The sequence below is a fragment of the Xiphophorus couchianus genome, chromosome 1 (genome assembly GCF_001444195.1).
Source record: "Xiphophorus couchianus chromosome 1, X_couchianus-1.0, whole genome shotgun sequence".
NCBI classification, from domain to species: Eukaryota; Metazoa; Chordata; class Actinopteri; order Cyprinodontiformes; family Poeciliidae; genus Xiphophorus; species Xiphophorus couchianus.
Genome location: NC_040228.1, coordinates 12103828 through 12118445, shown reverse-complemented (window position 1 = coordinate 12118445; position 14618 = coordinate 12103828). Strand labels below are relative to the sequence as shown.

At 38.8% G+C, this 14618-nt stretch overlaps 1 protein-coding gene across 4 annotated transcripts in view; it reads right to left on the bottom strand.

Annotated features, from left to right (window-relative positions):
- pex14 (peroxisomal biogenesis factor 14) overlaps positions 1 to 14618 on the bottom strand; it is a 61641-nt gene that overhangs the window by 12474 nt on the left and 34549 nt on the right. For 2 of the 4 annotated variants that reach the window (XM_028012432.1, XM_028012450.1), the window contains 3 exons: positions 11676 to 11752; positions 8998 to 9100; positions 2241 to 2338 (listed from right to left, as the gene is read on the bottom strand). In XM_028012432.1, coding sequence (XP_027868233.1) covers positions 2241 to 2338; positions 8998 to 9100; positions 11676 to 11752 — 278 coding nt within the window. Of the gene's footprint in view, positions 1 to 2240; positions 2339 to 8997; positions 9101 to 11675; positions 11756 to 14618 lie in introns of all 4 variants that reach the window. The other 2 variants (XM_028012442.1, XM_028012426.1) reach the window with 1 other exon arrangement.

Here is a 14618-nt window from a genome sequence, read left to right as displayed (position 1 = left end):
TTTATACACTGCTGCTGTCCAACAAGGCACTCATAGTAAATGAAGTGCACTTTTTAATCCAATCTGTGATTTAGGGATGACAAATGAAAAGGAAAAAGAAACGCTGTTATTTTCTGCCGGAGGAAACTCATTGTTTAAATTGGACTTTTGTCTGACTGTGGAACTAGCTTCAACAGTTCAGACCAGCATGGGGTCAAATTAGATCATCACTGCGTTCTGCCAGGCAGAGATACTCAGAACTCAAAATGGCACAAAATGAGCTTTGATGAACGTCGTCCAGGGAAGAGATCCATACTTTTCTTCCTCATTTGTGCCGGAGCGGATGCATCCACATATGTTTTCCCATGATATCCAGATGCTACGGTTATACACCCACGTGCTTAACAAGCTGTGGAGATAAAACATTGTCAAAGATTGTCTCTTTCAAGGCCATTTTTAGAGGGCCATGGATCATAAAGCGATTTATGAGAGGTGGTAATAAAAATCTAGCAACATTTCATCTCTACACATGTTTTAAAAACAATCACTCAGGTGGATTCACTGAAACACTTAGCATCCTCAGTAGATTTTAGAGAACAGCCTATAAAAATCAAGGCAGTATGGTTAAAGATTATGGTTTCATGATGAGATCCACCTTATTTTTTTTTGTTGCCTCTGTTCTGATGATATACAATATAATAACCCTGTCTGTTTTGGGTACTTATGACTCAAGCAGTATAAAGGATTTTAGCACAGAGAGGCCCTGAGACAGCTCGTCTCTCTCATCATCAATCTTAAGCGTTAAGATTGATGATGAGAGAATATGCGGTGTTTTGTGTATTGATAAACTAGAGATTTTATGAAGTTGTATCATGTTCCTGTTTTTTTAACCAGTTATGAGAGGTTTGATGCATACTGAGAGTATTGAGAAGCTGAGTCTGAAAAAAGTATAATTCAAGACAAAATATAATCCTTGAAGTGCAGAAAACCTACAAATCTTAGAGGTTTCAAACATTCAGTTGTTTTCTGAAGCCCAAATGTATGAAAAATTGAGTTTTTTGAGACATGGGCACTAAACTATATACATTCCCCCCTTAAAGCTGCAGTAGGTTAATTTTATAAACATTTATTTAACTTATTTGTTGAAACTATCACTATGTATAATATGAGACAGAAAATCTGTGAAAAAAAATCAAACTTCTGCCTTCTCCATTTGCAGAAATACACCGCTTGGTCAGAAACAACCAGGCCTTAGCGCTGTCAATCACCCTCGTGCAAATGCTGATCACACCCTCCCCCTCGACTTCTGCTACGCTACAGATGGTTCAGCACAACATAGCTATGGATGCCCAAGCTACTTAACATGGTCAGTGATGACATTGGATAAACAGTTTTCTTCTAAAGGTAAATTATTTCTTCACCATTAAAACATTAAGCCACGTGTACACGAGCATGACTGATAGCATTAAGACCTTCCTTCTGGCTATGATTGGTTGTTTTTAACCGGGAGCAGTGCATTTCCTCCAATAAAAGCACTTGGAGGAAGTAGATGAGTTTACATTTTTCACTGATTATTGTACAAGTCATGTTTTACTATCACAATATGATGCCAGTTTGAACATATACATACAGTATATATATATATATATATATATATATATATATATATATATAAAAGTTAGATACTGAAGTTTTAAATGGGTTGCAGTGTAGCATAGAATCTTACTAATAGTAATATGTTAAATTAATTATAGGAAAACACACATAAAAGGACAGTCTGAGCACTCTTAGTTTCCAAAAGAGCTTCAATGTAGGAAACATGGATGAGTTTAGTGAAAGTCAACATATGAAAAGGTTGGTTTGCTCCAGACCCACTAAAAACAGGTTCTCTCTTTGAAATGTCCCCAGAATGAGACATTTGGTTAAGGAACAGAACAACCCAAAGCTGAAGACTGGAAACACTTTAGTGAGTCAGCATCCAGATGTTACCATCACTAATTTGGTGGCCATTCAGTTACACTCTAATCCCTGAGTTTGATATTCCATATGTAACACCATTCGCGTTCGGCAACATGCTCACTTTTTTTCTTTCCGACAAATTTCTCAATTTTGGTGACGGAAATTAATATTAGAGATATTAGCAGCTGGCCTAGAGACATTTTTTATATCAGATTTTATGTGCTTTTACTCAAACTTTCCGACTGTAAACTCAAAGATGCCTTAAATATTTGAGATGCCAAAAAAAATATGGCCCACTGTACCTTTGCTGCAGATAGTTCTTGAGAGAGTTCCTGGATCTTCTGCTGCTGCTGGACCAGGAGCTCCTGGATATGGACCAGGGTTTGCTGTAACTGGGTGACTGTGGAAAAACGAGTAGAATGAGGGTGAAGACATTGAAAAAGAAATTTTATTTTCTTTAGAGAGCTGACGAGGCTTAATTTGTGTCACCGATCAAGGCCGTACTCCAAAAATTGTAATCACAGCTAAATACCCTGTAACTTTAGTTGCATCTTTTTGTTCTGAGGCGTCAGGGTAGAAGGTGGGAAAGGAGGGGCTTCACATAGGATGGAGGTATTAATCTCTAGTGTCTGAACTTAAATTAAATAACAGTCTCTAACCTTCCATTATCCATCCAGACACTGCCTTCTAATGCATCTTAAATCCTCAAACGATCAACAAAGAAAAAAAAAAAAACAAGGCTTTCATTTTGGAGGAGGCTGCCAGACAAAATGTCCCTCCTAATCCTAATAAATATTGTTCTTTTTCCATTGACTTTGAAGATTGAATTAGTTCAAGTGTTGGTGTTGGACGAAGGTGTATGATTTCAAATAACACCGGGCTTTTTTTTTTTTGTGTGTGTGTGTGTGTGTGCACCCCCTGCTTCCAGTCACGCATGTATTACCAAACAATGCATTAAGTTTCCCTGAGCTGATTATATTACAGAAAACCAATAAACATTCATATAAATCATGGGCGTGTAAAGTGTTAAATCAAGCCTAATAGGATTAACATCAACAGATATTGTGGTGGTCCACTGCTGAGGTTGTCAGGCCATGGTTAAAAGCCCGAGCTGTAGTCGGCTGGGCTGGATGTAAAGTACCCTCCCCTCTCACACCAACCTCTGACAAAAAGACAGAGCCAAGCATGAAAGCTGCACTTCTTTTAAAAGAGTAAACCAGGAAAAAAAATATTTGATCTTTCAGAGAGACTAGTATCTTGTAGTGACACCTGTGTTTAAACTGGTGGAGCTGTATCAATAAAGGTGGGGAGTTGAAATGTTTCATCTTTTCGGGCGTGCAGGAACAGAATACGAGTTTGAGCAGAAAAGTTGGTTTAGACCAGAGACCAAATGTGCAAATAATTAAAAGTTTCTCCCTCACGTCGTGAGCCAGCGTATGACCGACGTTTCTGGAGAAAGCAATAAAAATGAAATAGCGGTTATCCCTGCTTAAAAAGGTGTCACTATGACAGGGTGTGTGCTCTAAACCAAGAGGAGACACATAAGTGTTTGAATTCACCACACCACAGAACGGCTTATCCAGATGTGGGGTTTTCTCTGGCAGCCTGTGAAGCGATGCCGGTGAAGTACCACTGGAATCACTCTGTACTGAAAAAAAAAAATTGTTGAGCAATGAGTCCTTTCATTGCTTCTGTGCTCAGTTTGTTGGGGCACTGCTATCGCGCCACTGTGCATTCACATGTGAGAAAACGCATCATTAAATTGCCCGGTGAGACCGCCAGAGTACGCACAAACACCCAAAATTTGACCAATAAGGACAGAGTCGTTTCCAAGTCCCTGACAAATGTCCTCACAAGTCTAGTCAGCACAAACTGTTATGTGGACAGGTCTGAAGTGTAAAATCTTGCTAAGTTGTCTGAGTGACTGTGAAAGTCTAACATGAATTATCCTAATTTGCCTCTTTAGTGATCCCGAAAGCTTGAGTTTGCTAGTGAAATAAATGAGTGAATTTAGACCACAGTAGCGTCAGTCTGTTTTTGAGTGAAGTGCTGTTTTACAGTTTAAAAGACTTTCAACTCCATCTAAATAGCTCTAAAACAAATATACCAGTCAAACATGGGACTAAATTATTCTACTCTAAACAGTGATTACTTAAAAACACTGTTTAAGTTTTGTGAAACATTTTATTATTATTATTTTTAAACAAAGAAGTAATTCAATCAGTTATAATGCAATTCAGTGTAAACATTGTTGCAGCTTCAATGTTTGACCTACTCCTGAATGTGTCAAATGACTTCATTTGATATGGGTGGTATCTACTTTCACTAACTTTAGTAACTTTTTTGAAAAGATTGACTGAATAGTTTTACTGCCCCATGCTTATTACTTTTACCTAAGCAATATTACTACAAAGTATCACTACTTTCACTTGAGTAAAATTTCTGGATACTGTACTCACTGCAAGTAACTTCACTGAATGAAGAACCAACTTGTTTTAAAAAAAAACTACGTGAGATACAGACACACCTACAGTTTGGTTTCAAGTGAGACCTCTTGTTTATCCACAAGCTTTGTTGTTTTAAAGTTATGCTCACTGCAAATATAAACACAATGTGCCCAAATACAACAGAAATGGATTTAAACACAAATAATTGTCTAATTGATTATTTGTGATGTACTTTGTTGCGTTGATCTGTTCAACAAACCCAAAGAAATCTTGCTCAATGCCGTTTTATGCCATTTCTTTAACAATAAAATCATTACTTCAATCAAACAGTTCACAGTCCAACTCTTCGCTTGTCTCATGAAAAAAATCTGGCTTCTTTTTGCTCAGATAGTCGTCAAAAAATGCACAAATTCTTCCTCTGTGATATTTCCGATTTGAAGCCAAGAATATTAATAAAGTCAATGACTTTGGCCAGGCATGAATCAGAAGGAGACGGTAGCTGCGACGTGTGAGTGCACCCGTGCATGTGAGAGAATGTGCAGCTGCTGCGAGGAGGCTGCGCATTGTGTATTCAGTAAATTATTCAGTAAATACCTCGCTATAATGTACACTACATATGTCCAGGCCTGTCTCTGTCTTTAATGGCCAGCTGGTCACCAATATGGCTCCCACCAACAAAGAGTGCCCAAACAGCCTCGCAATTCCATTACAGCCTAGCCGTGCTGAAGGAGCTCCAGGATCCATTCATTAATTGTCCGTGTGAAGTTGTAGGCAAATCATAATGGGAGTCAAGGCCCTTTACTCTTAGCTGGGGCTGGTGAGAAAGACTAATGTGGTCCCCATTCAAAAGGATACATCACCTCATTGCGCCTGGCACTAGAGAAATACATGAACTTTAACAAAAGGGGGGTTCAAGCAATTGGCAGCAGCGAAGCAGTCGGTCGCTATTACTCAGTGCAGCGATGAGAGAGAAAGCAAGAGGGAGCGGAAGACAAAGGGGAAGCAGGGGGGAGAAAACTCTCAGTGTAATTGCAACCCCTCTCCCCAACTGTTAACTACAACAGTCATTAACTACGATAGCAGCTTGGCTACTGCAGTCATAGCAAATTAGTTCTACATGCTGGCTGAAGAAAAGACCAATGGTTTTTTTTTTTCCTTCTTTTCATTGGAGTCTCACTTTCTCACTGGCAAAACATGAGAGCACTCCATTCCCTGTAATCCTGCCCTCGCTGACAAACTGAGTAGGGCGTTCCATGCTGGCAAATCTCCAAAAAACGATAAGTAGTAGCAAGAATAGGCAGTGAAATCGCCAGGGGAAGTGTGTTTGCATAGTTGGGAGAAAATGATCATAAAATAGCACATATTTGTTAATCAGATTCAGGGAGACACACCTTGCACGCCATCTCACACAATTCCTGCCCCTCCGCCTTCCTAGAGCAGCCAGGAAACAATAGAACGGGTGTGACCGAATAAAACGATAACAGCCATATTTTCAACTGTGGTTTTTCTTTTTTCCCTTTTCACATGAGCTGGAAACGCAAATTCTACATTTGTTTTCATCTGAAGTTCAAGGGAATGTCCACCACATGTCTAAACAAATATCTGTTGGAAGTTCGTGGAAGTTTCCCACACGAGGGTACAAAGATAACATACAAAACACTGGTTGCTATGGAAATTTAAATGTGGTTGATTTTTAGTATCCATCTAAAAGATTATTACTGACAAATTATGACTGTATGTCTCCTATCTCAACATTTCTCTGTGTCCTATACTGAGTCTGTTAGCACTTTGCAAACATCTAAACTATCCACCAAGTCTTCACATTTTGTTTCTAGACCATCTTGGCATTATTTTGGGTTGGTCTTCATTGTTCACTTCTGTCAGGTGTTCAAATGGACTTTTTTTATATTCCTTAAGGAAAGCCACTTCTGTTCCAAATCACCTTTTTTGGGTTGACAACCCAAAAAAGTGATTATTATTAATCAAATAAAGCGTTGGGGTGACAACGCTTTATTTGTGCTTCACTCTGCACAATATACTGAATTTTTTAGGTATGGGCTGATAATTTATGAAAAAGATGCCAAAGTCAAAAGAGAAACCTTGAGGAAATTTGAAGAGCTAATTGTTGAAGATCACTTTAAATTATTGTTAAATTACAACAACGTCGTCTAGGTCCTTCCAGGCAAAGAAATAAAAAGGAAAAATCAGCTGAGGTTTAAAACATTTGCACTGTAATGTATTTCAGCTAATGTATCCTGAGGCTTCATCTCACCACACTGGCCATAAATCTTGAACAAACTGACAACGAGGAAAACCAGAATGCTTCAATTTACTGAGAGTCCTGTCCATCACCTACACATTCAAATGCATATGTGGGATCGTTAAGAACCATCCATTCATTTAATGCCACCTAACACGATGACTTGTCAGCTATTTTGCTGAAAACAAAATACCCAATGTACTTTTTTCCCCCCACTTTTTCTTCATGTAACAAAAATAACAAAAACACGGCTACATGTCTACATGTGCACACAGTTTATCTTTCATTTCCTCTACAATTTAAGAATTTACACCTAATGTCTGTACACTGTGAGTGTGTAAAACTGAACTGAAATTATTTTTCATACAGTCTGCATACAGTCTTGGTAAATGCATATAGTTTTGGTAAATAAAGCTGATTCTAATACTTGTAAATATGCCACAGGGGTCAGTACCCATTGCTAGCAGTCGTTGGGAGAGAGGCAAAATACATCCTAGACAGTTTGCCAGTTTATGACATGCAGCATTACATCCTTTTCCCAAATCTCATTATCAAAGAAATAAATGACTAAAATCGAGTCAACTTTATTGATCCCAAAAGGAAAATAGGCTTGGTTGACCGACTCTTTCTTGCTAGATCACACTGACCAGGCTTTCCAAACCTTAACATCTTGTTGAGTAATCTGTCATATTAAATTTCATTGTTCTATGGATATGTTTTATGGCCTATGTTGAGGTAAACCAAAGTTTTAAAAAATATTACAGTTTTAAAACCACTAAAATTGTCTGCCAGACTGTCCTTATAGTCTAATGTTCTTTAATGGGATATCAGAGAAAATGTGGGAGATTTTTCCAGCTGCATTGAGCTCCAAGTAGTTAGGGCTGCCACTTATACTGCTGCTGAGCCGATGAAAGACGGATTCAGACTTTTATTTTACCCAAGGAAAAAGAATCTGGCTGTTTGGATATCTTCCTGTCCTGCCCAAAAACCACTGACATTCGTGAGTTTTGAGCTAGCAGATCTGTCTGTACTTTATTAGACCAGCAAAAGACAAATAGACTAAGCACTCAACAAAAGAACCACTTGAGTTCTATTAGGTTCACCAGATTATTCCATGTTTTGTTTTTATGTCTATGTATCAAAATTAAAATGTGTAAAAGTTAGTCTTAAAGGTAACATTATTGTAATTTAATATTGAATATTTAGATATTCCAGAAAATCAAAATAGAAGCAATTACGTAACACACCTTAGGAAAAAATACCTTTGTGTAAGTGGAGTGAAAGTGTGGTATTTTTATTTAACATTAACGTTGAGCCATGCCTGTTTTCGCATCATTTATCTGCATAGTCAAAATCCTGAGCTTGAATGGGATGTTGAAAAGCCGTGGTTTGATGAAGTTTCGGTTGTGTGAGTAGGCATGCATAATTTGTTCTATCAATATACTGTGTTAAACATTAAACAAACTATTTTCCCTCACAACAGAGTAACAAGGAAGGACATTCTAGCGCTGTCACAGCACTGAACTTAAGCGTGCTTTGACTATCTTCAAAGGTTTTGCATAAATGAAACATGATATTGCCATGACAATTGAAACACAAAAACAGCCATCGCCTGCCGGAGACAGTTTTGCTCCTAACCCACCTAAATGAACCGGGGACCGGTATGAATCATGTGAAAACACACTTCAGCTTAACACTACCGCTAACAAGACCTAAGTTTCTCAGAGTGCATCTCTCATTTACGCCTCCCTGGATTTTTAATTATACTGACAAAGAGCTGGAAAAGCAGTTCTCTCCCCTCATCTCTCTCCCCCCCTGTCTGACAGCCAGGTTGAGATTCCTCACCTGTCCAACACGGGAGCCGCACCTGTCACCGTGCACTTAATCACACTGGGGCCAGTGCTGAGCGCAGATACCACACAGTGCTGAGCTGCGCACACAAATCCCCCCCCCAAAAAAAAAAGCAAACACACACACACAAAATTAAAATGAACTTTCAGCCCACCTACAGGGGAGAGGGTGGCTGACAATGATGGCGACGGAGGTTTCGGATGGGGGGTGAGGTTGTTGCGAAGATGGGGTGGCGGGTGGGTGGTGAATGAAGGGGGGTGGGTGGAGGGGTTGAGAAAAGTTGTCATTTCCCAACTCCTCATTAATATTCCGAGGTTAAGAGCTTTTCAGCGAAACGTAATTAATTGAGCCCGAGCCTGACAGTAAACAAGCAATTTCAAATTAAAGCGAAATGACAGCGGCGTCATTTGTTAAAAACGTGCGGGGCCCCCCGATTTTGGCGACAGATAAATGAGGGAAAATGTTAAGGAGGGAGAAAGTGATGAAGATATTAATCTTCACCTGTCTGTGTCAGCGTGCCACTCATTGCTGCAATGTTGCTTTCCATCCTCTGCAGATGCTTCTTGTCCTCTCGGCTCCCCATAATGAGGGGAAGGATGTATTTCTGCAATTAAAAGCATGGCACAAGATTACACTTCTCTCTGGTAGAAAGCAGAAGAAAGATGAGGAAAAAGACAAGGCCACCTCCATATGCCAGGTCAAAGAAGGCTTTGCTGATTGGATACAAGGCTGGTTGTCAAAGCTGCTATGTAACTTTGTGTGTTTTTCAACAGCAAAGAGTCAGAGCTGCTGTTAATGGTTGTTAATGAAGGTGGTTACATACATTTATTGTTCCAATCATTAGTAAGTTTGAGCATCAATCAGAAACCTTAATAGATGATTATTCAATTACGTAATTTGATAGGCAAATGAATAAAAAGGAAAATGATTACAAATCGTGTATGAGTATCTTTTATTGCATGTTTGGAAAAACACATCGATGGAAATTGAAAATAGTAACCAACAGTATCAAGATAATCATTTCTCTGCAGCAGCAAACACAAAAATGAATAATATCAATGTTTAATAGGCACCAAAAGGCATTTGTTAATCACTGTGAGGCCAACATTGTCTTCTTTATTTCTCCACTGACTCTGTTAACTCCTGAATGTTCATACTATCTAGGGGTTACAAAAGTATTTGTGTGCCCTAAACCTTAAGCCAGGCACAGCTATATGGGTTCTAATCTAATTTTTAGTATCAGACCAAAACAAAGTAGAGCAAAAATTCAATAAAAAAATAAAAATAAAAAAATATATATATATGTATATACAAATAAAAATCTGCATTTGCATTTAGTCCTCCCTGAGTCAATTTTATTAGTAGAAACATATTTCAAACATTTCATTCATAGATCATAGCTACAAGTTTTAAGTTTAGGCCAAAAAGTTTAATTTAAGTGTATTTTTTGCTGTGTCCCCTGCAAATCTGCAAATCCTACTTCTTGTGGCTTCTTTTTTTAACAATTCCTTTCTTCTTGCTAATGCTGTATGAAGGGCAGCCTGTTGACAGCATGAATAATACTCATCCTGATAACTGATTTCTGCAGCTTCCCCAGAGCAACTATAGTTCACTTGGCTGCTTCCAATAAAGTTCTTTCTGCCTGGAATGTCGCTTTGACCAGATACTTTGACCAGATATTCTTGTTGATTAGTAGTTTTGTTAAACTCTCCTTTTCCTGATGATGAATAAGACAATGTTCCATGAGACGATCAAAGTTTGAGACATTGTGTTTTGAGCCGACCCCGATTTAAAAACTCTATAACTTTCTCCCTGACCTGTTTGCTTGGTCTTTGTAATGCCATTTGTTTACTGACAAACAAACCTTTGAGGCCTTCAGAGGACAGACAGATTTATGGTGAAATGAAATTATTCATAGACTATTCTGAAACCAGGTGGCTTCTGAAGACAACTGGTTGCACTAGATTTTACTTAGGGTCATTAGCATAAAGAGAAAATGCAAACTGCTTAAAGCCCATTTAGTATGTTTCTTCCAATTGACAATTATGCACCACTTTGTGTTGGAAAGACAGAGAGAATCTCTGTAAAATACACTGGAGTGTAAATTGTAATTTAAAAAATGTGGAAAACAAGACACAAAAGAGGTACTAATACTTTTGCAAAGCAATTCACACACTTAGTGGAGGAAAAAATATAACTCCCAGTTTCAAACCCTTTGCCGGGTTTTCTCTCCAACTCAAGAGGCAAGATGTCACACCGGTGCAAGTAATAAACACTTTTCTGAGAAGAAAAAAAAAAAGATTAAAAAGGTGTCAACACATGGTAATTAATGAGTGGGTTGCTGTGAGTGTGGTGTTTACAAGGCAGACCATAACATAAATAAAGTCTGCACAGAATCGTGGACATATGGTGCGACTGGCGCTACACTACAGTGACATGACAGCAACCTGTGCCATCCCACCAGGGATTCCTACCTACCAAACAAGGGAAGCATTTTTCCATGTAGGAATCTGTAGGCTGGGACTGTGTGTGCTTTTTTGCCTGAAGACACAGAAAAACAGGAATGTGCTCATCCAGCCTTACAAAACACTCTGCGGGGAGAGTAAATGATAGCAAAAAGGCATCTAAAGAAAACTTTGCTGTATGTGCCATCTTATGTTCTCTGTTTCTCTCTCCAACACACACAAAGTGGAATTGCCTGTCATCTAGGTCAGAAACTGCTGCTAAGGCTCCTGGCCTCTTTTAAAACTAGACTAATGGTTTCCACATGTCATTTAGAGTACAACAAGCACTGTGGGATTAGTGTCACTGTGGACAAGGAACCTCATGAGCTCATGTTCAAGCCCAATAAAAATCAGGGGGTTTATTTTAGTCTGTAATATGTCCAAAAAAACAAGTTCTGTGCTGTGCTGGCAAATACACTTTTCAAAGGAAAAATAAGAGGATAGAATGAGATCATGCTCTGACGTCAAGCATGGTTACTTCAAAAACAAGACCGGAGTGATGCTGCGTGCTGCAGTGGCGCCTTCAGTTTGTCTTAGACTGATGTGAACATATTTCAATGCAATATGAAGGAGAGGAGATACATGCAGCGTGGAGCCTGCTAATATGTTTGTCGAGCTTTTACTGTGATATGAAATTGAGGAAGGAAACGGCCATTATGCTGTGGTGGGACTTGCCTTGTAAAGCTGATGAAAGCCAAATGCGATGCCAACCATAATGATGGTGAGCGCTCCGTAGTCTCTCCATCTGTAGCCTGCTGGAAATAGAGAAAAAAAAAAGTAAAAATAAAAAATTAGAAAAAAAAAAAAGATTAAACCCTGATCTTTAGACACAACAAACTATTATATCCAAAATATAAGGACATATATAAAGTAATGATACTACACTCATATTTCATGAGCAACAGCCTAGGAAAAATATTTTTACATGGAAAGAAATGACATTTTTGCATTTTGTCACATTGGAACCACAAACAGGTCTACATGGATGGCACATTGTTTTCTAAATTTCTGCAGTTTAATCCTAGCATATATCCATGATTTTTGTGTGTTTTATGAATATGTCAGAGGTCTGCAGGAACATTAGTGAACAAAAGGCATGATGACAAACAACAAACCCCGCAGACAGGTCAGGTTATAAAGTTTAAAGTAGATATAGGCAATATAATGATCTTCCAAGTGTTTAACATGTCACAAAGCTCTGTTCCATCCACTATTTGAATATGGCATCTCTGAAAAACAACCAAGATATAGTAGTCCATCTAACTTAGGGCAAGGGGAGCATTAATCAGACAAGCAGTCAAGAGACTGTGCACAAATCCATGGCTCAAGTGTGAGAATCTGTCTACTGGAATTAGTTGTGAGATCTGGTCTGTATGGAGGAGTTATAAGAAGCAAGTGAAAAGAAGAAATATGTGAAAGAAGGATCTCTGGTCAGACAAGACCAAAAGTTAGCTTTTGCATGCAAACTAATCTGTGGGATAATCTGTGGGATGCTGCAAATTGCCCTGAAAATACATTTACACAGTAAAACATGGTGGAGGTAGAATAATGCTGATAATAATAATGCTGTTCCTTCCTTCTGTAGGAAATTCAATGAGAACCTGTGGGAAGACATTCAATCTAATTGAACTTAAGCTTTTTTCTGTTTTTGCAAAGGCAGGCGGGCAAAAATATCAATACCTAGATGTGTAAAGCCGATACCAACATGCTCCAAAAGACTTCAATTGTAGCCAAAAAAAAGTGATTCTACAAAGTAGTGACTTGGAAGACACTTTTAGATTGTATTTGTAATGTTATGAACCATTTATCCTTCTACAGTAATTAGCTGTCTTTTCTTGGACTATAAATTAAAATCCTTATCAAACTTAATAAAGATTGAATGACTGAAAAAGTCACCATCACCAAATATTAGAAAAGATTTGCAGCATGATTAAATCGAGTATCTGATAAACTGTGGTGATTAGAATGAAATACTTTTTTAAGTATAAACAGTATTTGCACAGAAAGCACCTAAGATGAACAAAAACATAAAAGAGTGTTTCTGTGCATTTTGAAGCTGACTGTCTTTCTGAGTGACAGATGATGTGAAAGTGTGTCATTGTGCAAGCTGTCATCTGGGTAGGCCAACTGCCTGTCAAGGTGGAAATTCCCCACTTAAGAGAGGCATTCAACTGAAAATGTCACTAAGCAACACGTCTAGAGGAAGCATGCGAGTTTTTCTTTTATTTACTCCAGCGAGGGAAAAATGAATACAAATTATTTGAGGCTAACCCCACTTGAAGCACACCATTGATATTCTATTACAAGTCTGATTTCACCTAATGGGTTATGTGGTGCATGTTTACTGGCTTGAAGTGAGTAAACTACATTGATCTTTTTGCCTTAGCACTTGTGATTTTACATGCAAATAAAACTGAAGACCCTCTCAGGCAGAAATGTATGGTATATTTCCAGGGTGAATGTCGTTTTATTTTCCTGCCTCAAGGTTATGTTTCACTGCTGCAGTGCCATTCGGTGAACCTCTAACCTTTCCCATTGAATTTTTTTTTTTTAAATCATCCATATGATAACCATATAAATTTGGGTCTTCATCAACATTAAAGCTGGGATAGACTGTCAGCCATCCCAGAATGCCAGGCTTATGAAAGGCCTGAAAGTCCTTGGGATGGGGTGTTGACCCTGATGATGCCTGAATGCATCACCAGGGCTCACCCATTGCTCTTACCCCCTCTGCTTTAGGGCTTTTCATTCTTCCTTTGTCTTTCCCCCTTTCTTTCCCACTTCCACACTGCCATCTTCCTCTTTTTTATTTGGTCACTTAGGCTGTGAAACCGTGGACTCCATCCCCCGTTTTTCCAATCTCCTCTCAAATTTATTGGGTTCAGTGGAGGCCTTCCTGTCCTTCTACTGTGTGGAAATAGAGATCAGAGTATCCATTACTGCGACAGAGATGGATGCGGGTCCCTGTGCACCGTCCCCATAAGAAGGACATCAGAGGCAGGTAGCCCCCTCTTTTGAGCATGACCCCCCATACAAGACGACCAGCTCTCACCTCATTATGCAGCTCCCTTATAGCCGTTTTGATATAAAACCCCCTACTACGGACGGAGAGCTGCGAGTCTCCCTAACTACATGGCCATCCCATCAACATCACTTTCATTACAAAACATGAGATGCCGGGGAGTCAAGGACAGTGTGGTAATAAATGAGGGTGGAATACATCTGGAATCATTGTCATATGGGTTAAGCATTATGCGGACTTCATTCTGCATTGGGAAATCAGTGGACAGAGGATTCACAACCCCCTGAAGTAATAAAGATACAGGTTGTGGTGTAGGGTCTTGCCAGGCTGGGACCCCAACAGAAATGGAACGCTGCGGGACGTCATGGGCTTCATATGTGCGCTGTTATGTTCTATTTGTCTTTAAAATCACGGTAAATGAATTAACCACATAACTTCAGTATATAAATTAAAGCTGAATGGGACATCTGTAACAGCAAATGAGCAGAAGAAAAAACTAACAAGTTTTGTAACTTGGACAAAAACAAGTTGATTTAGTGGAAATAAGAAAGTGTACCTAAATATAAAAGTCACAAACAAGAGTGTGAGAGTTTTCA